This window comes from Lonchura striata, chromosome 3 (genome assembly GCF_050655825.1).
Source record: "Lonchura striata isolate lonStrDom1 chromosome 3, ASM5065582v1, whole genome shotgun sequence".
In the NCBI taxonomy this organism is placed as follows: domain Eukaryota; kingdom Metazoa; phylum Chordata; class Aves; order Passeriformes; family Estrildidae; genus Lonchura; species Lonchura striata.
In genome coordinates, this window is record NC_140705.1 from 108,314,109 (window position 1) to 108,338,852 (window position 24,744).

The 24,744-nt window shown below is 38.3% G+C and overlaps 2 protein-coding genes across 5 annotated transcripts in view; one reads left to right on the plus strand and one right to left on the minus strand.

Moving 5' to 3' along the window:
- The window catches only part of BABAM2 (BRISC and BRCA1 A complex member 2), a 159,432-nt gene extending 147,959 nt beyond the window's left edge, over nucleotides 1-11,473 (minus strand). For 2 of the 4 annotated variants that reach the window (XR_014954520.1, XM_021552247.3), the window contains exons 1-2: nucleotides 11,422-11,473; nucleotides 8,335-8,494 (exon numbers count right to left, since the gene is read on the minus strand). Coding sequence is in view for 3 of the 4 variants with exons in the window: in XM_021552247.3 (XP_021407922.1) it covers nucleotides 8,335-8,462 (128 nt within the window). In the remaining variant the exon portion in view is untranslated. Of the gene's footprint in view, nucleotides 1-8,334; nucleotides 8,495-9,694; nucleotides 9,781-11,421 lie in introns of all 4 variants that reach the window. The other 2 variants (XM_085577208.1, XM_085577209.1) reach the window with 2 other exon arrangements.
- A 264-nt stretch (nucleotides 11,474-11,737) lies between these two features.
- The window catches only part of RBKS (ribokinase), a 71,889-nt gene continuing 58,882 nt past the window's right edge, over nucleotides 11,738-24,744 (plus strand). The window contains exon 1 of the mRNA XM_021552282.3: nucleotides 11,738-11,803. Coding sequence (XP_021407957.2) covers nucleotides 11,754-11,803 — 50 coding nt within the window. The 5' untranslated portion in view covers nucleotides 11,738-11,753. The remainder of the gene's footprint in view (nucleotides 11,804-24,744) is intronic.

Sequence of the window (24,744 nt, forward strand, 5' to 3'; positions counted from 1 at the left end):
TGACACCATAAAGCATAAGATTAAGCATCACTCTCCCCATGGTCCCATCTAACTCTACCTAAAGAAAAGGGTTCTATGTACATTTCTCTTGACGACAGTCAAAAAACTCCTTCCCTACAAATGCCTGTCCTTGCATTCAGTGTCCAGCTCTTGTTTTCTCCCAGTATCACAGTAGGAGCTAGGCTTGGCTCACCTCTTATCAGCCTCACAGGCACAGAAAACCACACAGGACCTCCAGCAATGACAAGACTATTTATAAGCACAGCCACCTTTAGATCCCAGTGAAAAAAGGATCCAGTCTTCCCTAAGTTCTTGTAAGTCTGAGTCCCCAGCCCACCACAGATGCCTTGATCTACCTTTATGCCAATTCTAGTACCTCTCCTATACCTCTAAGTTCTTACCCTTTCTGCATCTATCTAATAAAACTGAATTTTGCCTATGTGCAACAGGTTAAAACTAAAACAATGGAAGTCATGCACACAGAAGACATTACACCACTAGAAATCTCTGAGGAAATTATTCCTTCTAAATGTCTTCATTGCCTGTTTGCAGTTGGACTGAAACCATATCACTTTCATAGGGCTTAAGTTAAGGCTTATGACTAACACTTATGGCAGCCTGGAAAACAGGACAGATAATCACCATTTATTAGTTAAAAAAATTCTCAGTAGAGAAGAATTCTTAACGAAGAACATGAAGCTATGTATTATCCACCTCCTCCCCACCCCAAAAAAAAAAAAAAAATCCATGGTTGAAATGCATGAAAAACCTATTAGCTTTTACTGAGGAGACTAAAACCAACATTCTAAAGGAAGGAGTAAAAAAGAGAGAAATAAATAATATAAACCGGGAGACATTTTAAAAGGTTATTGGTAGCCCTAACTATAAACAGGGCCAATCTAATCAGCTTTTTCTAGTGAAAAAAGAACTGACCATCCAAAACAGAATAGTTATTAATAGGTCATATTTTTGGTTTCAAGATATTATTTCAGTGATGCATACAGTGATGCACAGGAATCTGGGATCAGGTTTTTTAGGCAATGTAAGCTTAGAGGGCTTTATATTTGGCTTTTTTTTTTTTTTTTTTTTTTGTCTCTTTCCCATAATGAAATTCTGCAATTTGCCCTAATTAAATTAGTTTTATCATTGCAATTCTTTAACTGTACAATAATAAAAATATTCAGTCCCAGTGGTCTAATTTTATTCTTTCAGTCATATACAACAGATTACAGAGAAAAGAACCTGTGGCCTACACTGTGGAGTGGTTTGCCTCAGTCAAAAATTCCCTTCTCTCAGGAAAGACAAAATAAGCATGTTCCCTTTTATTGACTTTTACTTTTTTATGGATCAGTTAGGAGGCTTACTTTTATCTCATGGACTGAACTTAATATCTTCAATGAAGACATCAACTTCAAGAGCAAACTGAACTCTGTTAGTTCACACATACAGCTCTAAGTATTCTTTTGAGAGGCTCACTTTCAGTTAGAAAAGAGCTGCTTCAAAGAATGTCTACACTTGGCAGTACAATGCCAGGTAAATGCCTAAGATTGTATATTGAGAAACAGATTAAAAATAATTATTACATTTCATAATTCATCCTTATTTCGCACACTGCTAGAGAATTATCTGTTGCATACTGGTCTGTCAGGACAAAGCCTCTAATCACCTCCTATGCTTTTAAAGTCCCTAATCTCATCAGACAATGTCTGCAACAGAAAAGCTAAAACAAAAATTCATAATATTTTGCTTCAGCTTCATCACAAGTGTACCTTAGCTTTTTAATGTTATGCCATGTATACATGCATGCATATGAGAGAATCACGCATACAAGGAATAATTGTATGTGTAAGACTGGAGGAATTTACTGACCACCTATCCAGGAAAGTATATCATCCATATCATCATTCTTCTTTAGTAATGAGTTGGGAAAAAAAGAAAAGCGAGCTGTTTTCAGATTCTGGTGAAATGCAACATGCATCCAAGACACACAGCATGCCAGAGATCTGTTCAGTTCATATTCAACAAATGCAAGGATTTGGAAGTGAAGAAATTGATCCAGATAATCTAAATCATTAGATTTTAGCTGTCTTTATAACAAAAAATAAAGTCTTAGGAATTTTTTCTCCTGTAGTGATGCACAGTGCAAAGATATAACAGACAACTGTTACAACAGGAAGACCTGGGCATAGATCTACACTAACACAAGCCCGTTTTCAAGAAACATTGAATGAATTCCCAACATATATATAGCAAAACCACATTTAAACACCTTGTTAAGGTACACCTTTCCAACAGCATTTGGCACACTACTGGTACTACATCATGTGATGCTCTCTTTACACAGAAAAGAAAGTTGTATCAAATAGTTTCTTCTCACTTTTATTAAATTATAATAGTGATAAACACTGCATTTACCTTCTTCAAGGCCACACAAGAGGAAGTTACTCACTCTGTCCCCATCTAAAAATACCAGCAAAGACATATTGTGCAGTATTTAAGCTGAAAATAATCTCAGGAAAATGTATGTAAGTCTTTTAAATAAGAGTCCAAGCTACTGCAATTATCTGGTGCTACCTTTACTTTTTAAAATCCAATCTTTCCTCATATCACTTGAAACTGACAAACACAAACTTTTTTTATTCTGAACAATTTCAAGCACCTTGTTTAAAACTGGTGTAAAAAGAATGCCAAACATTGTGGAGATTATTTATAAAACCATTGCCAAATGTATGTCCTACACTTTGACCTTTTACCAGACATTACGCCTTTGTTTTTTCATGATTTAGAAACAAATGCAGGAGAGTGCAACCCTGGAGACAGTCAAGTCTTTTTTAACCAGCACAGAAAATTTGCTGTTTCATGTTGCAAGTGCTGCTCCACAGCAGCAGCTCTCTCAAACTGCCCCATGAGAACTTCAGCCTTTTACTTGAGAGATAAACTTTGAGTAGTAAGATGCTTTGCAGTGAAGAACTGTATTTTCCATCAGAACCTGGAATGAAATAACCTACTTTGTGAAAAGGTAACAGCTCACGATTCATCCAATACAGCAGTAAAGGACTCGTAAGATCACACCTAGAAACTGCCACATCCTTTCAAGCATACATTTTACACAAAACGTAGCTATTTTTTAAAACAGGTTTTCACAGTACTTGTCTTCAGATGAGTCAGAATCATTAAACTTTATACATAAACACATTTTAAAAATTACCTACAGACACCAATGTAAATGATGGATATAAACCTTCTTCAAGCAACTGAAGTAGAATCTTTTATTTTAAAATAATCAAATGCAAAAGACCAAGGCAAAGCTTTAAATAAGTGCTACAGTACTATAGTAGTATTTCACAGCTAAAATCAACATTATTTCACAAAATATGCACATAAAAATGAATACTTAATTTAAAAAGGGAAATGCCTAAAAGAAAGGGAAATACCAAAGCTTATTGCAGTCTATTTGATAACAGAAAAAAAGCAAATCATCACTGCTTCCTAGGAAGTAGGGCAATAAAGTTATAAATACCTTATTACAGCTTGATAATAAATTTTTATGTTGAAATTTACTGCAGAAAGAATTACATTCTTTTGACCACTCTTCATAGAGGTTTCTTTCAGGAACATAACTTCTTGCACACATAGCTCAATATCAAGCAGAGAGGCAGAAATAAATAGTGAATAAGACAAGTGAAAAGAACAAAATACTAATATGGTTTACTATAAACCACTTACATAAAAATTCCACAGTTAATCTTCTCATAAATATGGAATAAATATAACCATGAAAGTATGAAATTTTAAATTTTGCTATGAGTGGATATCTAAAAAAATAGAATCTTAATATATGCAGCTTTAAATTCATTTTGAAATTTTGCCTGGTGGAACACATCAAAGTAATTTAAAAAATCAAAATCAAGTTTGTTGAGTAAGAAGAATAGGCTTGCAGCATAATTTGAAGCTCAAGCATGGGCCCTGATGAACAGCTGTAGGGGAAAAAAGAGTTTTCAAAGGCAATGACCACCACAACTATGTCTTTCACTCTTGTAACGCACCATAGGAAAAGCAGCAGTCTCCTAAATAACTGGATTCTACATTATACAACAATTAAACACCCTTCACATAGGAAAATATCCTCTATTTCTAAATCTACATAATAATCACTTTTCCCTATTCAACATCTTTCCCATGATTATATGTGTAAATGCTAAGAAAAATGCCTCAGCCACAATTCAGTTGGTTATGAGTAGATTATAATATCTAATTAAAACGGGTCAGTATTTCAAAGAGACACTGGTAGAGATTGACTGAATGATACAATAAATGGCATTGACTCAAGTGGCAGCAGTATTTTCTTTGGGTCTAGAACAAAGTAATATCCTATGCAAGAGTTAAATATGCTTTCATCCACTCTGTCATCTTGAAGAATGTCTTTTATTAATGCAACAGAGACACCTGCCAGGGTTTTCTTATCACCAGAATCAATGCTGCTTAAGGTGCTATATTTCAGACATGACCCTACGCCCCAGTTCTACTTTTGTTCACTGTGGGGCCCTATTTACAAGAAAACTTGGCCATCTAACCTTTTATTAGTATTTCCGTTGCAGAGTCTCTTTCTTTTCTGTTATGCCATATTACTGAGCTCCATTCAGGGGTCTGCATCAGCAGGGGCCATATAAATTTTATAAATAGTACTTGGTTCTGAATATCCTAATCATAGATGTAAATATATGTGTCTTATGAGACTGGTACTGTCTAATAAGTTTGTAAAACACACAGACATTATGAAACTGTAACATATTATTATAAAACATTTACATACTCAAAGACTGCAAAACAATAGGATTTCCTTACTATGACATATTTCCCTCCCACACTTGAAAGCAAAGCAAATTAACATATCATCATACTTCATACATCTAACATCAGCTCTTTAATACAGTTTATAAAACACAACAAAAGTTGTCAATCTCAGCAATAAGTCAGAATAAGTGCAAAACAAGTTCCTTACTAAAACTATCTGACATATGGATTGACTTTTCAAATAATTAAAGGCTTAATATGCTTGCCATTTACAAATCAAAATCAACTGATGTGATAGGCTAAAATCTATTAGTTGATCTTCTACTGGTGAAACAGAAAGAAAATACCTTCCACTTCTGAGAATGTCAAAACCAAGGCTCTGAGTGGGCAAAGTACTACTTTATTCAGTAGGTTACCATCATTTCTTGCTAACCACAGCCATCCTGTTTCTAAAAATCTAAGAAATGAGAATGGATGGATACTCCAGTTTGAACATTTTATTTTGCTATACATTGTAAAGCACTGGTTCATTAGGGAAGGGATGTGACAACAGTAATTCCTATTTTCTCTAAGAGTAACAGTATGGTATGTGACAGTGGAGCAACAACATAGCTCCTCCCCAGAAACTTACAGATGCTTCTGTTTTCAAAATGAACAGATATTGAGATGATTACCTTAACTATTAAAAGAATTTAAAGGTTGCAGTAAAATTGTATATATTTATTACTAAAAATCTTCCACATAACACACAAATTAAAGCAGAAAAAATTTGCATTCTGTAATAAACTCAAGCTAGGCTAGGGTTTCAACAGCCTAGACTACTGTGTGTACAACCCCTGTCACATGTGAATAAATGTACAATCACTATTCAAAAGCAAAGTTTCTGCACTTTGTACTACCAAGTGGTCATACCCATTTGTGAACAAGAACTCTTTTTATCTAACTTCAACCATTTAATCTAAACCTGACTGGTTCCACATTCTATGTTTAAAGCCTGATTTCAACCCATTGAAATTGAAGGGAGTTTTGCAATTGATATTCTGAACTTCATCCCATTTCTCTAAAAATAGCTTTCATTTTCTTCCCATTTATGTCCAACTTCAGTGGCCTCACAGTTCTCTTTCTTCATGTTGATATCACCTACATTTGCCTCTTCCGATTATTTCGTCTGCATTATTTTGTTTCCTTTTAAAAAGTGTAATGAAAGTGAAAGTATACAGGGGTTTAGATCATCTCGTGATGCGAGGACAGAGGAGGGGAGTAGGCCAATGACCTTTAAATAATTTTTGAACTCTCAAAGCCCTACGAAATTTTCCTCTAAGTCAATATAAAGCAACAAATTTAAATCTACTAACAAGGCTGTGGGTTAGGGATTTTGCTATTTATCACCTGACGCGACACTCTGAGAAACAGCCTGTGGAGTGTCAAAGAACTCCTGTATCAAGATTAATGACCACTGAACTACATCCTGAGTTATGGAAGGGACATCCATAGTATGGTAAGTAATTTTGCACTGTTCATCAGTTCAGTGACAGCATAAAGCACTAAATCATGAGAATTTTGTATTTCCATATTGACACATGAATTCAAAATTTTCTGTTATAAATAACCAACATTTGTAACAAACAAAAATCCTTCCTACAAACACATGCATGAAATTTATATTTCAAAGCAACTTCAAGCAATTGTCAATTAATTCTGTTTACAGCAATGTTTTTAAGAAACTAGTTGTACCAAAGAAAGAAAACCTTCAAAATAATACTGAAATAAATGAAGAACCTTGATTATCCTGACTCCATGTCCCAACAACCTCAAGCTAAAACAAAGACTCAACAGAGAGAATGAGGTTTATGCTTATGTTCCAGAACAAGAAAAAAAGTATTTCTAACATGTGCATTTAGGAGGGCCAGGGTCTTTAAGCAAGACATGAGACAACCTCTGTCAGGTGCTGCACTTATGTGTAAACTTCACATTAACAGAGTTACTATACAATTTGAATCTCTGGGTTTGAGAGACAGGTGCAGCTGCTGGCAGCTTTTAGTTTTTTAAAGAATAAACTTCTGAAAAAAACACTCAGGTTTTAACAAAACAAATATCAGATCATCTTGGCAAGATCAGTGGCCAAAAACTTTAGACACCTATTAAAAATACCAGTGAAAAGAGTCAGCTAGAAAATACTGCTTTTTATTATTTTAATCTCTGACTTTAAAGACAGGCAGCATAAGCATTCAGTGGGTAGAAAGCAACCTCCCAACAAATACTTGTGTTTTCTCTCTACTTTTCTTTTCTCTCTGCTATTTCTTTTGTTTTCTCTCTACTATTCCTTTCTCTTAGTCTTCAATGGAAAAAATATAAGCGCTCCCATCACAGCTCTCCTATAAGACTAGTTCAAGGGAAAGCAAGATCTAGCATGAAATGACAGCAGCAGATGCAGAAGTGCTCAGCCTGTCTTATGTAATTTGCAAGCCTAAATGTCAAGCCAGTCAACACTAATAACAAAAGTGGCTTCTTAGACCTCCACGTAAATTCTCTACTCTGTCCCAGCACTTCACAGGGAGGGAATGGTTCCTTTCAAAATAACCCCAGAATGCAAAACTCATTCCTGAAAAGGCATTGTTACAACCAGAAAAGCACCTCAAAAGCTTTTCATGAAAATATAATAAAACAGCCTTCAGAAGCACATTAAACAAAGTTTCAGTAGAACTGCCTTTTAAACAACAGTGATTTGTGGTTCTTCTGACCATCTTCTGGTATTTTTATTATGCTATCATTCAAAATTATACACAAATAAGTAGTTTGTACAACAAGATGATTTGTGTATCTAAAGCAAAAGTAATTTCAGTCTGAGCTCCTGTAGCAAAAAACAAAATAAAACCCAAATCAAAAAGATGCTGTTAGATGCCCAACTCTGTAAGAATAAAGCAATTTCTGACATGTGTCATCTAAACGTTTCACTCTCCTCATGTATTATTCACAGAGGTTATATATCAAAGTCTGTTTGTATATGCAAATCCCAAAATTCTATTACTATCTGAAAACTAATCTGAATGCTTCTAGAATTAAAAATAAAAGGAACAGCTTAGCTTATTTCAAACACCTGGCCCTATAGCCACTTGATGTACTGAACTTGAGGGAGGCCAGATAAAGGAAAAGTTACTTTTTCTTCTGGTTTGGCATATTCATGACTACAGGTAAGTTCACACAAATTTGTCTTTCAATTTTTGGTATACAGAGAAGATTGACTAAGCAAGTGATAAACAACAGAAAAAAGTGTTTGTAACTACCTCACTGCTGAAAATCAGCACAATCAAGTGGCAGCGATGCAGGTGTCTTAACAAGATTATTATTGCCAAAAATATGACAAATTTAGTCTCCCAAACTACAAAATGGTAGCAAGACAAAAAATAATGTAGCTAGCATGTCAACTAGTATGTCAACTCCAGCTGTGTTTAAAATGCTTAAACACATGAACCTAATAAAACTCGGTTTTGAACAGACAACTGTAAGGGGTTGGGTGCTCTTTTCAGATGAGGAACTCACCCAGACTTCAAGTCTGTAATCCGTAAGCAATTAGTAGCATCTAGTCCTACTTTTCCATTCCTGACCACACTGGAAATGAAGGGTGAAAGTGCTGGAGAAATTCTGTTCAAGGCCACTTCGGGTGACATTTTATTATGTTCCTCCTTCCTTTTGTCTTGAACTGCAAAGGGAGAAAATAAAATTTCTAAATTATCTACTTATTTGATATAGATTCACATGTACTTTACAAACACCAACAGAAAAAAAGCTAAACACTCAAAAGATCAGGAATGTAAAGTAACAGAACTGTGCACAGGTTTATAGAGAAAAAATAAACACGGGTGTTTTTTTTTCCTCCCACCTCCCGCAACATTCAGTTAACTCTGTTTATCCAGTATCAACATAAAGACAGAATTACGTCCTAGGTGCATTTAATTAAGGCCCTAAGCCTCTAAAAAAGAGGCATAAAACTGAGGGCCACTCTGACACTTCCCCACCCATTCTTGTGAGTATTCCCAGTCAGTCTGTAATTGACAAGTCATACGTGTTCTGCTTCCCCTAAAATCAGAGAACTTACACTAACTGCAATGAGCCCAGGAGTCTGATACCTCTCGGTATTCTCACCTGCAATTTCCAAGAGCACTAGTGTGCTCACTAATAATCAGTATTACTTTTATACTACTTCATTAGGTGGAAATTTATAGAACTTAATGATGTCTTTTAAAAGCTAACAATAAGGGACAGAAGAGTTCATACATAAATCCTAAGCATTCAAAAATATTTTTAAAATAGGATTTAATTGAAAAACACTAATACACGCAGCATTCACTTTCTTAAAAATGCTGCACATGGACTGCTGTATTAGTAAGTTCTATAACAAGAGTGTGAACAACTCATGGCAATAATTGCAATTTTCTGTTGTTTCTCACACTCAGTTTATAAGCATTAATTAGTAACTAATGGATATTCTGCAGAATCTACTAAATCTCTGTAACTGGGAGCAACATTAAATTTCTGTTCAGCAACATTCTGTTCTCATGAAAGCCATTCACATAGGAGTAGCAGGAAGCAATGTTACATGTTTGTCCTAGATGTTCAGAATGTATCTTAATAAAGCAAAGGCTGGGCACTTTAAGGCAAACTGAAAGACTAATAAAGTAACACTTCCTAAAAACTGTAATTATCTTTAATACACTGGCTCATACATTTTATGGCATGAAGAAGCTGAAGACTATGTATCCATGCCCTAACTCATAATGTGTTCTCATATATGATTTAATTGACAATGGAGCAACTTACGTTTGTTTAGCAAACACCTACAGCAATTTAAGATACTACCTCCAGTTTGCTATTTTTCTACTAAAAATTTCTGCCTACTCACCTTTATTCTTCCCCAGAGGGACTGAGAAAACACAAGCCCATTCTTGACATATTTCACTGCAAAGTCCAGTGGCTTAGATTGAACTGCTAATAAAAATTAGTTTAAGCACTTTGCACAAGAGTGATTACAACAGGGCACATACTTCAATCTGCCAACCCTGCTGCAGGGAAGAGTAATTTCAATCAGGGAGCAGCTGGACTGATGAAGTTAAGAACTTCTAAAATCATGCGAACATACTGAATAAGCTATCCTTCTAGCAATCCTGAAGTTATACAAGATCACAGAATTGATTCTGATAATGACACGTTTTAAGGGGACTGTAATGTTATGAGGGTGAAATTGAAAGATGTGATACACCTGGTGATCACAGCTCACCAGATGCATCTTGTAAATTAATTTTAAAATGTGATTCCCTATCTTTCTGTTAATAAAATGTGCAGATATTGTCAAAACAAGATTTAAATGACTGTTAGGCATTTTTCTGTATTTTATTGCATCATTTTTAAAAATCACAGTACCTTCTATTTAACAAGCCAGATACACAAAACTTAAAAGGTTATTATCAAGTAAACTCACTGATTTATTTTGTAAACAAAGGGCTTTACAAACTAGAACACAACTTGTATGAGTTTCCTAAGTTTCAGTTGTCATATACATTGTTTTTCTACAGCGTAAGTTTCCCACAATACTGGAAACTGAACACAAACAAACTCAGGGGAATGAAGAAAAACAAAATTCACTGGACTGTTTCCCTCCCAAAACAAAACCTTGGAAAGAAGCAAACAAAAGAATAGTTGAATCCTCTCCGATTCAGCTGGCTATCACTGTGACTTCGGGCTAATGTGACAGAGGATTCACGGTAACAATGAAGTCCCGGGCACTGCTTTGGGTAGCGGAGAGAGTGAGGATACAAGACACCGGCCATAACATAATGAGGATTAGGAGAAGATTTTTAAAAGGAAAAGGTGAATATTGTGATGGAAACCTGGAAGAATGACACGACCTCTCCTGCCTAACCCACTCGGCGTGGCTGTCGGCAAGCTGGCTGCGTGGTTTCCACTTTGGGGGCGGGCGGCAGGAGCTGGTGTCTGGGTGTAAATGGGGAAAGGAGGGACCCAGGACCGCCCCTCCTGCAGCCGTGCCCCAGCACATCCACGGAATGCGATCAGCAATGTGCACCTGCGGAGCCCCGGCTGAACACAAGCTACCTAAGCGCTGGCACTGAAGAACGCTCAGCATCCCAGCATGGGTAAGGCCGGAAAAGACCCCAGCGGCTCATCTGGACCGACCCCCCTGCTCGGGCAGGCTCCTCTGAAGCACAGAATTGTGTCCAGGCACTTCTTGAGTATCTCCAGTGAGGGAGATCCCGCGCCTCTCTGAACAATCTGCTCCAGCGCTCTGTCACCCACAAAGCAAAGAGGCTCTTCCCCACATTCAGGGGGAACTTGCCGTGCATCCACTCCCGTTCCGGGCTGACCCTGGCCAAGCCCCGCTCCCTCCCCGGCTGCTGCCGCCGCCCGCGGCTCTGCGCCCGCCCCGCCCCTCCCATCCCCAGCTAACGCCGGCCTCCGCCGGCTCCCCTTCCGCCCACCGCCGGCCCGGGAAGGGCTGTGGCGCTGCTCGCTCCTTCCCTCCCGCTGTTCCTGCCCGGCTGGCTCGCTCCTTCCCTCCCGCTGTCCCTGCCCGGCTGGCTCGCCCCATCCCTCCCGTCCCGGCCCCGCCATTACCTACGGCGGCCGGAACTCGCCGCTGGGCAACGCCGTGCGCGCCCCCGCGCCCGCCGTGCGCGCCTCCGCTCCCCCCGCGCCGCCGCCGCCGCCGCCGCTCCCACCCGGCCCGAAGGGGTCTTCACCGGCACAATATTGGCGTCCGCCGCAAGTGCCTGTGCGGACTGTGCCGCGGGACAGAGGGGAACGGGGAGGGGGGGCTGTCCTGGCAGCAGGCGTTCGGCGGGGACAGCCCTGCCGGGCGAAGGGCCCCGCGGGCAGCCCGTCGCCCATGGCAACGGGAGAAGCCGCGGCGGGGCCGGGGCGGGCCGGGGTCAGGGTCCGAGGGCGCCATGGCCGCGGAGGTGGTGGTGGTGGGATCCTGTATGACCGACCTGGTCAGGTTAGTACCGGCTGGGGGTTTTCTGCCCACACTGGGCGGAGCGACCCTGAGGTCATGGGAGCGCAGGGCGTCACGGTGCCCGGGGAACAGGGCAGGCACGCCGGGCCTCCCCGGGCTGGGCCGGGGCCAAGCGGGTGTCACGGCTCTCCCCGGGCCGAACCGAGCGGCTGTCACGGCTCTCCCCGGGCCGGGACGGCAGCAGCGGGGTCGGCTCCAGACGCGGCGGGAGGAGCGCTCGGCCCCGGGCGGAGAACCGCGGCTGCGGCAGAGGACTGAGCACAGGCACAGATTGCTCGGAGGGGCTGTGGAGTCTCCATCGCTGGAAGCGTTCGGGAACGCTCTGGGTGCGCCCCTGTGCCCTGGGATGACCCTGCTTGAGCAGGGAGGCTGGGCCGGGTGTGCGCTGTGGTCGCTTCCAGCCTCATCCATGCTGGGATTCTGAGACTGTGAAAGGGGCGGGTGATGTCAGCTGCAAATAGTACTTGGAAATAAGAGTGTTTGAAGGTGTTGCGTGCTGGAGCTTTGATCAGCTGTCTGTGACTCTGGAGAGGGGAGAGACTTGGGTTTATGTTTTCAGCTGTGCTGCCTGGGTCGGTGTTGGCCTTGGCCAGACAAGCAGCGTTCCGTAGGCAAAACCTGGAACTCTGATACTCCTTATCAGCAGAGGAGTCTGACACGAGTTCATGAAAGTAAATCAAGCTGGTCCACCGTAACACATATTCAGTTCAAAGCACTCTTGTCTCCACTGGAAAAGTGAGAAAGTAAGGTTAATACTGCAAAAAAAACCAAATGGGTGCCAAATGATTCATGTACCTGCTCCATGAACCAGCAGGTTGTAAATTGATTACTTGCATACAACATTTTGTGGGACACTTGAAAATGAGATTGAGGGAGAGAGAGGGAGGCCCTCCCAAGGTATTAATATCCAAACATATGAAGAAGTGCATATAGGAAGCCCTCAAAAATTTAGGAGCTCTGAACTGCCAAACTATTTTTTAATTATTTAAAAAGTTGTTTAAATTAATAGCTTAATTTTAAATAAATATTTGTTTTCTGAGCATTTTGCTTTTTAAATTAAGTATATGGGTCTCATTGTCTTTTGTTCTTCTTTTCCTTTTTTGTACATAGGTAAGGTTTGAGAACTTAGAAAAATTGAAGTACAGAAGTTCATAAGAGCTCTTGGTTCCGGTAGCCCTGGCTTTGTAGTGAATACTAAATAACAGAATTCAAGCAAAATTGCAAGAATTCATGATGCAAATTCTAACCTGAACTGGCTGGCCTTGTCAGTCCCAGTAAACTTGGAAATCAGTCTTTGATTTGTACTATTTTAAACACATCTCCATACTCTCTATGCAGACTTGGTAAAAATAAGATTTAAAGTGTATATATCTGGACTGCATCACCTTGTTCTGCTCAGAATTCTGCAGTAAAAGTTCTTTATCAAGAGGCAATTATACCAAAGCCTGTGGGTCAAGAAAGAGCAGAACATGTGATTAGAGGAACATGCTGAGGAGTGAATATTGTTTAGGCATAGACTTGTGCTGCAGAAATGATGAAGTCCCTTAAATAATCATAGAACCTGTGTCAGAAAGATATAATGCTCTGTGTAATTTGCAGAACACACTGGCAGCTTTCCAAGGAGAATAGTTGTCTTGTAAGTCAGAGTAAGAACTGTGGAAGTGATCTTGATGTTATGTGTGAATGAGCTCTCAGATGCTTATGACGTTGCACTGAAATATAAAACTTGGTGCTCTAACCTCAAGACATTCCTTTTCCTGTCTGTCTAAAATCTGGAGGGAAAAGCAGAAATAAAATTGCCAGTTTAAGCACTGCTGACAACTGCAGCTTTGGGCTTTTCTTGACACCTAAACAAACAAAGAAGAAAATGTCTTACTCTTTTTTTAATTTTTTTTTTTGGCTGCATGTTTTATATTATAAAAATGCAGTAATTTATTTGAAGGCATATTAACTGACCATACTGTAACCAGAAATTACACCATGGGCTGGAGTGACAGATGCTGTTACACTGATATTAAGTGGCTGAAGAAAAGCCATTTCACTTTTCAATCAGCTGAGGGGGTTTCTTAAAATGCACAAATGCAATCACAAGTACATATCTGACACCATTATTAGCCTCTGCGTTAAGTAGCATTGAAAGGACTTTTTATAAGTGATAAGCTAATCAGCTTCAGTTGAAAAAGAAGGGATGGCTTCATTCTTTCTGTTATTAGCACAGAACTTCAGGCACTTAGTAAAATAAGAAGAACAGTGTGTTTAAATTCAGCTGGCAAGAGTTTAATCTGACCAAAATTTCCATGTTGTACCTATGCAGACATTGTTTAAATGTATCCTGGGTTAGGAAAAGCTGGGTAAAATTACCGGAAAGTACAAAGCACTAGGCTTGATTGTGCCTAGGTGGAACAGGAAACTATAAACAAGCTTTATGAAATATAAAAATTGTCAGGTTAGGATTAGATTCCAGGAGCATAACTCTTGCTTGTCTTTGTATATGGGATTTAGCCAGGGCTGCATATTCTGGATTTAAAGCTAGGGTTCATTTCAGCTGGAATGAAGGAGCATCAGGGTTTTGTGAGTTTGTCATTAGTGTTGATGTTTCAGTTTATAAAAGATTTGGACAAGAGTGATCGTGTTAAATGCCTGTCACTCATTTGGAGGAGCCTGAATAAATTTGTGAGAGTTACACAGTGAAAGCTGGACGCATTTATGTAGACATTGTGTTTAATGGGCATCTTCATCACTCAACACTAAAGCCTATCTTTCTTAGAAGGTAATAATATTGATTGAGACTCTGCCAGAGCTAGACAATGCTGTGTTATAACTCAAACTGGTAAAATATCCTGTTGGCCCTTTAGCACACAATCTTGGCCCTCTGACTGGAGAGCTGGAAGCTCAGGGTCAGATTTAAAATGGTAGTGGCAGACTTTAAATGTTAAACATTCCCAGGTCTGTAGAGGCAAGGTACCAAAAAGCTTCAAGTCACCACTGGGCATATGGTAGCCAGATTCACCATGAAAAAAAAAAAAAATTAGCATGTAATGGTTTTACTCAGTACAGTAAACTAATGAATTAAAGGAGTGTAACTTCTGTGTGAAATGGAAATGTACAGTTTGAAGTGTGCTGAATCTTATATAATGACCAGGACAGAAAAGGACAGGGACCTTTAGTTAAATTCAGATACTCAGATGTAATTCTGAGAAATCAAATTCAGAAGAAAGGGTAGCATGTCTTAAAATTCTTCTAAAAGGAAGGGCCCCAGTGGTTTGCTTTAAAAACACTGTTCTCATTGTAAATTGTTTTCTTATTGTCCTGTAGCGCTGCAGTGGCAGAATGTGGGTTTTCTAAAGCGAACTTCATATGATCAAAACAACCTCACGTACATACATGCAGTAAACCACACTCTTTTGGCTTAATAGGACCAGGAGCAAAACATATTTGTGGTCACAATCACAATCAACACTTCATTGGCAATAGCAGGCAATAGTAGTAGAAAACAAAAACAGCATTATTCTATATGATCTAGATATCAAACCAGATGGGTACCATCCACAGTATTATTTAAATAGTTTCTCTTCTGACTCATACTTGCAGACTGGTCGTGGCATTGGCATTTTAATTCATATTAAATCAGGACAAGACTAAACATATAAGCCAATAAGAGTCAGACACACTAAAACAATTAGAATAAACAGGGGAAACTTTGGCATGGCAATTGAAAACAGCAGAAGCATAGAACAAAATGTAAGATGGAAAAACAGTCTTTGGATAGTCACAACAACAACAGTCTTTCAGTTTAACTCAAGAGAATGACACCAGTCCAAATAGTGGAAAACTGCATTTTTTAGAATTTTCAGGATTTCAAGTCTTAGTTTTCTGTGGGCCTCTTTCCTCTCATCACATTTCTTCACTCCCTTTAGGGAGTAGAACTAAAAGTTCTGCTTCTATCCCCCGCTGTAACAACCACCGTTAATAATTACTGCAAGTACTGATCTGATTGACTGTAGAATTCAGCAAGACAGAAAGGCAAGGCAGAGAAAGCACAGAGCTCCATACAGAGTAGTGTGCTGCTAATCTTCAGTGACAATGCACATTGGTATGAACGTTCCAAACACATCAAATCCTCTTTGCTAACAGAGCACAACCTCTGCTTGGGCCAAATGGCAAAGGTATCTCGTTAGTGTGAGTCTCTGTCTTCCTTTTAAGTCTCTAGTGGTGATTATTGTCTGCTGAAGTGATGAAGTAAATAGCTCATTGGCACATTGGAAATGTCCATGATCCAAAACTATGTCTGTAATTTATTTTTCAGAACTGTAGTATTTGGAACAATAATTGCAGACATTTTTTGGTGGGAATGTGAAAAAGGACTTTTTTTTCTGAGTGATCAGAGAGAATCTTTCCTTTGTTTCCAGATGTGACACATGTTCTCGTTTCCACCATTTCTCATGCATGTCACCAACTCTTAATGGTTTTGCCTTGTTTTGATATTTTTTTTGCTCTTCATCTTCTCCTAGCAGTGAAGTGTTCTAGAATCATTCAAATCCATTTCATTTGTGTTTTTGTTTTTATCAGTAATGCTTCCCCTGCAGCAGCCACTCCTCATTCTAGACTATCTGCCATTGCCAGCAGCATGGGAAAACACAACTGTGAAGGAATACAAGCTTAGTCCAGTTGAGGAAATTAATCTTTGGATCCAGTGAAAGACATCAAGGCATGAGGAAATGTGTCATCTGTGAATTGTTTCATTTATGTAATAGTGAAAAATATGGGCTTGATTTCAGACCCAATGCTGTCTCCTCCTTCTTCTCTGACCTAGCAAAATTTGGGTGCATTTTAAATTCAATATATACAGGCTCAGAATTGTGTTATCCTGCTCTGATTTTAGACAACCTAAATGTTTAGAGAAACTCCTGTTTGCCTTCTCTTGTGTGGCAGGACAAAAGCTCTGCCTTGAGGGCCCAAAAAAATTAGATAAAATTCAAGCTGATGGCATTCAATAAGAAAATCGTCAACTGTGCATATACAACTTTTGAGTATCTCTACTGGCCCAGACAGTGGTGATACAGGGCCTGATCCAAGCTCATTTATGTGAAAAGAAACTTTTCACTGCTGCAAAGTGAAATAAAATTGTTGTCCTCCAGCAAAATCTGAGTGATAGTTTATTTTAGGGTGAGACGCAGTTTAATATTCTAGCATGTTAAAGGTATTTGATGTTATACCCCAGACTTGAAAAGCTTCCAACAAAGTTCCTCTAACAAAAAAAAGACAAAATATTGATGAGGAAAAAAGGAGGGAAAATGTCTGCTTGGGTGCTTCTTAAATTAACACAAAATAACTAGGGCAAGGCCACCAGGGACTTTTTTTAACTCATTACAAGGGCTGTATTTGCAACTAAGGTTGTGAACCCCAAGCAAGAGACAGTGTTCCATTGATCCCAGCTGGCACCTTGTGAAAGCAACTGTTGTTTGTGCCACAGAGGATGCTGTGGGCCCTCTCTGAGAAGGACTGGTAGTGCTAGAACACCTGCTCAGCCCTTGTTTTTGGCTCTTATCCATGAAAACGGGTTTCTTCCTCCCCTTCCTAAATGGAAATGTGGAAGTTTTAGAAGTCTCAGGAAATATGAATGTGAAAGTAGTCACACAATATCTTTTAAGTTAAGCACAACAAAAGTGTTGCATTCTGGATTCAATTTAATTGAAATGTCCCTGCCCTTTCATTTAGTGCCTTAATTTTGTGTCCTACACTACTGTGTACTGTAATTAGGCACTGTTTTTACTACCAGAGGCAATTCCATTTCAGCAATAACTAATATACCTCTTGGTTTTTAGACTCGTTTGTCTGGTTAAAGTTTTAATAGTATATATTTAGTAGTGCTTTTGAGCTAAAAAATACCCGATGTGGTACTACAGTCAGGCCTGTACTACATGAATCCCAGTCACCAAGAACAGAACTATTTACCCTATTGTGCATTGGGAAAACATTTTGCAATTAGAGGACAGGAAGAAGTGCAGTTTGCTTTGTAAAAAGATAGGAATAAGTAAGGAGAATTGGAGTAAGTATTAAAAGAGGCAAAAATAATAGGAATGACCATAGTTTTTACTGAAGAAAGTGTGAAAAGTCTACCTAAAGGGTTGAAATTGAGATAAAAAGCAGGGAAACTACAGTCCTAATAGTGACAGGTCCCCAGTTGCGCAAAGGCCCCTTGCTTTTCTGCATCTCTTTTTGTCAGCTCTGCCTATCTGCTTGCTTTCTGCAATTTTCTCACATGGCTGCATGGCAAAATTCAGGGAAAAGCTCTGTTCTAGTCCTGCTGTCTTCTCCCAGCAGCAGTATTTTGGCAGATACGACACCAGAGGGTCCTCTGTTACCTCCTCCTTCCCATGAATGAGTTCCCAGCTGTCTGCTTCTTTTCCTACCAGCTGCAGTGTCTGGTCTGCTTAAGTTTGCAAATTGCTTTGAGATCCTTCAAGATAAAAGGTTCTTCTTAAGTGAGATCATTATCACCTTGTACATTTCTCCACTCCGTTTTCTCAGTTCAAGCTTCTTTTCTCGACTTGGGGTCCGGCACAGTACTTAACTTTCCCAACTCATGGCAAAACAAAGCTTCCACACAAATTTCAGCTTCCAATCCTTGAGTTGTTTGATGCCTCTTAGAGTACTTCAGAGCTGAAGTTTAAATATATGTATTTTCCTGAGCTGATGTCAAGATGCTTAGCACTTGCCACACTGAGATGATACTTCTGCATTTGCGTCTGAGTTCATGTTATTTTGTGTGCTTCAAGGGACTGTGGAGTTCTCTTCCTCCCACTTCTGAAGTACTTACTCATTCTAGGAAGCATTCCAGCTACAGCGTTGCTCTGAGATCCCACACTGGGTTCTCATAGCCATACTTTGTTCATGTTCTTGTGGTTAAACTGTATGTCTGTCAGGGCAGGGATTTGACTCCTCTGTGGTGTGGTGAACTTGCAAGGGGGAACCCTGACAGGAGTTCAGAGGGCTCTCTGTTTAAAGGTTCATTGGTGGTAATGCAGTGTTTGGCCAGGAGAACCTTATTTCTGTTCAGCTGCAAGTCTAGTTGTTGTCTCCATCTTCTATAGTTTAACTGCCTAGTAAGAAAGTTTTTCTCTGTATGGTATCTGTGTGTTTATTCCCAATGTCATTCACATTCTAGTGAAATTTCCCTTTTTCCAATGAAAGTGAGGTCATCTTAAACCTGTGTTTATGATATTGCAGTCATTTCCATGGCAATAGACTATGACATCATCAGTGGAGGATTATGCCTTTCCTATGTGTGTTAGCAATTAAAAATTATGGTTTGTGAGATAAAACTAGTATTTACCAAGCTTTTCGCTCTAGTCCATGTGAGGCTGGGAAACTATTGCTTAATCCTCTAGAGAGTTCACTTGGGTAATGGAGTAAATGAATCTAGAAATATTTTGATCCTAGCAGGTGATATGTTTTTGGGGTATATTTTCCTAATGAGAGAAGAAAATCAGCTACTCCATCTTGTGTTCTGTTGCCTGGCCAAGAACACTTGTCTGAAACCTAGTGGCACTCCTTATAGTTTTGTTATTCAGAGCTACTTAATTGTTTGACTTAAAGATTCACAATTTTCTGCTCTCACTAAAATGTAATTTTTCACCTTTGGAGGTCAGTAAGCTATTAGACACTACCCACAAAAGTAAAACAGTGTGATCATCAGTATTTTCATCTTTTTAGTGGGTGCTCTATTTGCCAGCTCTCAGTGGCTGAATCTCTTTGTTGAACCTTCCTGAGGGTGTACATGCTTTTTCATGGGCTGGCGACAGGAGAGGCCAGTTTCAACACCATAATGGCAAAAGAAAATTCATCCATTTAAAATGTAGAGTCCAGTGTTAGAACAGTTGCTGATGCTGCAAGATGACAGTAGTGGAATCAAAACATAATTTATTTCATCCCTTCAAATACTTAAGAGTATTTAAGCCAAGGAAGTAGACTTTCCTCAAAGAAAGTGTGAAAAGAAAGAGAAAAGACATTAGATGAATGTTTGTAGAGAATGGACATCATCAGTCTGGGTATTGCAACATGAGACAAAATTAATAGTGATTTTTTGGTAATGTAGTTCCATTTCAGAAACACAGTACATCTCTGCACATTTCAGCCTGTCTATTTTCCCACCTAGTACAACTGAACTCTCACAAAATATCTCTTTCAACGATCTGGGTATGACCATCTGGAAAAAAAATGCCAAAATTGTATGCCCTAAGTACATACAAATTTTCATGTGTCCAGTTACACAGAAAGTCTAGGATGTGAAAGGGTTCTTCCTGAAATTCTTACCATATGAGTGACTATAGCAGAAAGAAATTCCTTTTCCCATTGTCATTCACTGAAATGGAACCAGGCTGGAATAAATGGATAGAGAAAATTATTGTATGTATTTTTTGGAGACTAAAATTACTAATGCTATAACAGACCTGGCTCTTATTTGCTGACTACACAGTAGGTGATGTTACAGCAAGCTCCTGTGCATGCACCTTCCCCATCATTCTGTATTCCTTCTAAGGCTTCATCTGTCTGTGGAAAACCCAGAGTTGATACCTCTGTTGAAAGAAAGTGAAAAGTCAGGAAGTAAAATCATTGTGATCAGGGAAGAGAATGTTGAGATGAAAGCTTATTTACCAATTGTCCAATATCAGAGTAAGAAGGGATTTGTATTTGTGCTACAAAAAGATGTCATTATATCTCAGTGATGCTCTGCAACGTGGCCATTCTTCACATTGTAACATCCCACTTTACAGAGAGCACAACTATTGCCTTTTGCTCTCTGTAGGGTTGTTAGCAGCTGAGCAGTTCCAAGTAAATAGCATGCAAAGCATCAGTACACTGGGCACTAGCAGTGTCAGTACTGTAGGTTATTCCTTGGGCTTCTGCTATAGCCCTTGATACACATTGAATATTATGTTCTGTTATGAAAGTATATATAATTTCTAGCCCAAATAAATACTTTTTCCATATAACTTCCACAGATTTTTAATTGTTTGGTTATTGTCCTGTTATTACTGGAAACAGTTTTTGACTATTTAAAATAAAATGTCTCTTGCCTTTTCAGTCTGGAGGTGTCTGACATGCAAGATTCACAACAGTCAAATGGGAAGTTGTCTAAAGGAACTCCTTTGAAAATATTTGTCACAATAGGCAGGTGTTCAGCACTAGATTTTAACACCCAACACCGAAAATATTTTATTTTCTCCCCCTTTGTGAGACATAGAATGGTATGATTAATATTCCATTCTGTCTTGTTAATGAATTACTTTCTGGCTGTACTGTTAAAGGAAATAACCATTTTCCTGGATACATTTCTAGACTTAAGTATCTTCGGGTGAATTTTAGTACTCCTGACAGTAAAGATCTGCTGGCACAAATCAAAACCTGCAATAAAAATAATACAGAGTCGATGGTAGCAAATTTGTGTAAAAACACTCTGGGCAGGCATATATATTCTGTTGCCTCTAGGAGCTATCTGAGCTGTTCTTTCCATAGGAGCTTACCAGTGAGGTTTTGTTTGCTTGTTTTATATGGCTCCAGTTGTTAGCTCCTATATCAAGCTGCAGTTAAGTTATTTGATGCTGACATCCAGGTTCCCTTGAGGATCCTTGTATCTTGCACTTCGAGCCTGAAGAAAATACAAAATTACTTTTCACTAGTTGTTGCCAAAGTAGGTGCAGCTTTGTAGAACACGTTGATCTTTGTGACAACTAATTATAAAATAAGAAGGTGGTAATGTTCCCAAATATATCAATGTGCTCTCTTCTGTATTTTATTCTTTCTTTTTTCCATTTCTAAATTTAGTCCTTTTTTCCTCCTTTTCGTCCTGTGCGACAGCAATAGCATGTCATTGTTGAACCATGAAATTTCCCCTAATTTGCTTTCACCTCTTCTTGTTTTCCTCATACATCATGTTCTTACAGTGTACGTCTCTTCTGTATTGCTATTTCCCTGTCTCTCATCTTTCAAAAATAACTTTTACGTCCAAAGTATCATAACTCCTTTTTGTTAATTTATTCCTTTCATCACTTCATATATTTCCTGTGTTCTTTCAGATACCTATTTATACAAAATGCATAAACCCTGATAGTATAAACAGCAGAAAGAAAAAAAATACTGGTCAGAGCTGAAAATAAAGGATAAGCAGATCAAGTTCAGGACTCATGGGAAGACTGGCATTTCTTATGTTCTCAGCAGCAATGAGATTGAATATTCATTCTTTTTTCTAATTGTCTGATCCTGTTAGTATTATTCATTGGGAGTATCCTGTTAGTATTGTTCAATAATTTTTTAAAAATTAATTTCATTTTTCTTTTTCCCAGAAAGAACCAAGTGAAAAATGATCTGTTGGAAAAAAAGTAGTTGATGGTTTTGCTGGAACTTGTATTACTTCATATAGAGGCAGCAAAAATGCACAGATTTTTCTTCAGTTTTTATTCCCTGTTGCTCATTAAATTCTGTGCTTAAATGGAGACATAAGAATTGTCTATTGGTAGGCATTAGAAGGCAGGGTTATACAGAATCACACTTTTCATTCAGATATTTAGGGTTCTATCTCTCCCAAGAGAGCTTAAATTGGGAAAAAGGTAAAGGGACTTACCTAGAGGGGATTCCTACCTGTCACTGCAGAGTTAATCTTGGCCAGTGAAGCCCACACACACTTCCCCCACACCCTGCACATTCTCATTTTTGCCCTGCAAGCCTTAATGTTACTGTAATCCCAGATATTAGTTGGTGCCTTTATAATTACATGGAATTAGATGGAACACTTTTGTCAGTGAACCAACATTAAGATACTTTAAAAGTAAAAACTTGACCAAAAATTTGTCCTGAAGTGGCTGGCAGTTAAACTTGGTGATGGTTGTAGGTCCCTTCCAACTGAACTATTCTATTCTATTCTATTCTATTCTATTCTATTCTATTCTATTCTATTCCCATATAATAAATATATGTGTACTTTATTATTTATTATGTATCTTTCATTATTTATAATACATTAAATAAATGTATGTAAACAATGTCTCATTTTGGTTATACTTTTCATTTGTGACAAATATGGATTCAGCAGGAAGCACTGCTCATACAAACTTGATTAAAAAAAAATCATATTTCTCAAAATTACTCTCCTGGCTATAATTTTTAGAACAACATCTTATTGAAGAAAATTATAACTACTTGGACCCCACTGTACTTTGTCGTGATGACTCTGTACTCTGAAAACACATCTATGATGTTGGTCGTAATATTATAGTTTATAAAACACAATATGCTTGTGTGCAAAATGCCAATACTTAATGGTGTGTGGGGGTTATTTTTATTTTTTTATCTGAAAAAGACTGACAGCAAGATTTTATATGGTAGGTGCCCAGTTTTCTGTATGTATAGTAAAGTATCATACTTTATCAGTACCAGATATCAGAATTAAAAAATAGTATAGATTACTTTGTTGATGTACCAGTATATAGAAAATCATGATGACAAGAGCAAGGACCATGTGGCCTGTCCAACCAACCATATTATTTCTGCTTTGTTCACTGTTGTCTGATAAATCCCTTTTTTTAAGAAGTATAGAAAAAAGGTTAATGTTCATATGTCTTGTTTATCTTAATCTGTCCTTGGGCATGTAAAAATCACTCTTTGCTTGGGTTGCAGAGGTTGTTTTGTTTTGTACTGTTTTTTTTTTTTTTCTGCTTCAGCACTGGTATTTCATCATGATACAATGTTCTGTTCAGCACAGGAACTGTAGGCAGCCTGCTTCAGTTCTGGGTGAGCACAGCCTGTTTCAGAGACAGTCTATTCTAACATTACTGTCAGATTGCATTGAAAATAATTATGTAACTGCCATTCCAAAAATAATGTAATCGAGAGACATCAATGAAGAACAACGTGGGAGGCAAATAAAGCTAGAGAGTAGCAATTCTGAAAATTTCCACAATCTTTCTTAAATACGAAACAGATGTTTGGTAAGAATGATGGAATGTTTGCTGAGACTTAAATATCTGAAGATAGATTTATTTGAGTTTTAAATCTCTTTAGAGCTTCAGCTTCAGAATTAAACATTCCACAAATTATGAACTCACCAATGTTGTGCCACCTTTTCCCCAGATTTAAATGCTAGTGATGTGAGGAAATGTTACAGGTTTGTTGTTCCATGAGAAAGCTTTTTGGTAATTAGTCAAAAAATAATTTCTTTGTATTGAAGTTTTCATATTTGTAACATAATTTAGGAATTTGATGACTTAGTAATACCATAATTTCATTGAAATGCAGTACAGTGTACTACTGTAAATGCTTCAGGGCATTGATCTGTATGCCTTTCTATTTGCTTCATCTTTTAATGTCTAGGAGGGTAAAATCTGATTCTGTGCAAAGGGTCAACAAAATTATTCATTGAAGTTCTTGAAGAGCTGTGGACAGTTGTTCTCATTCTATGTGTTAGAAGTTTTGGTCTTGTTCAATTTAAGCTGTGATTGTACATATAAGAAGATATAACTCTTGTTGCCCTCCTACGTGTAGTCACAGCCATTCATTTCATTTTCTTCCTTGCTAGAGATTTTCTACAGTTGTGCCACTTCAGCTGTTTACCCACTCAGTAATAAGATCTACAAACCAGTTTGTCTATTTATAGATATCGATATATTTATTAATGTGCTTATATAAACAGTTTGTATATTTATCTGTTGTTTATATATATATTTCTGTTTCATAAAATACATATTTTCCCTGATGGCAAAACTCATTGAAAAGATTCCTGCAGCTTTGCAGCAATTTATCATTCACTTGTTTGTGTTGTGGTGATAAATGTTTTTTGATATAAAATCAAACAGGTTTTAAAAACCCCTCTGAATGGATGATGGTGTAAAGCTTTTGCATCTCACTGTGCTGCAGAGGGACTCCTC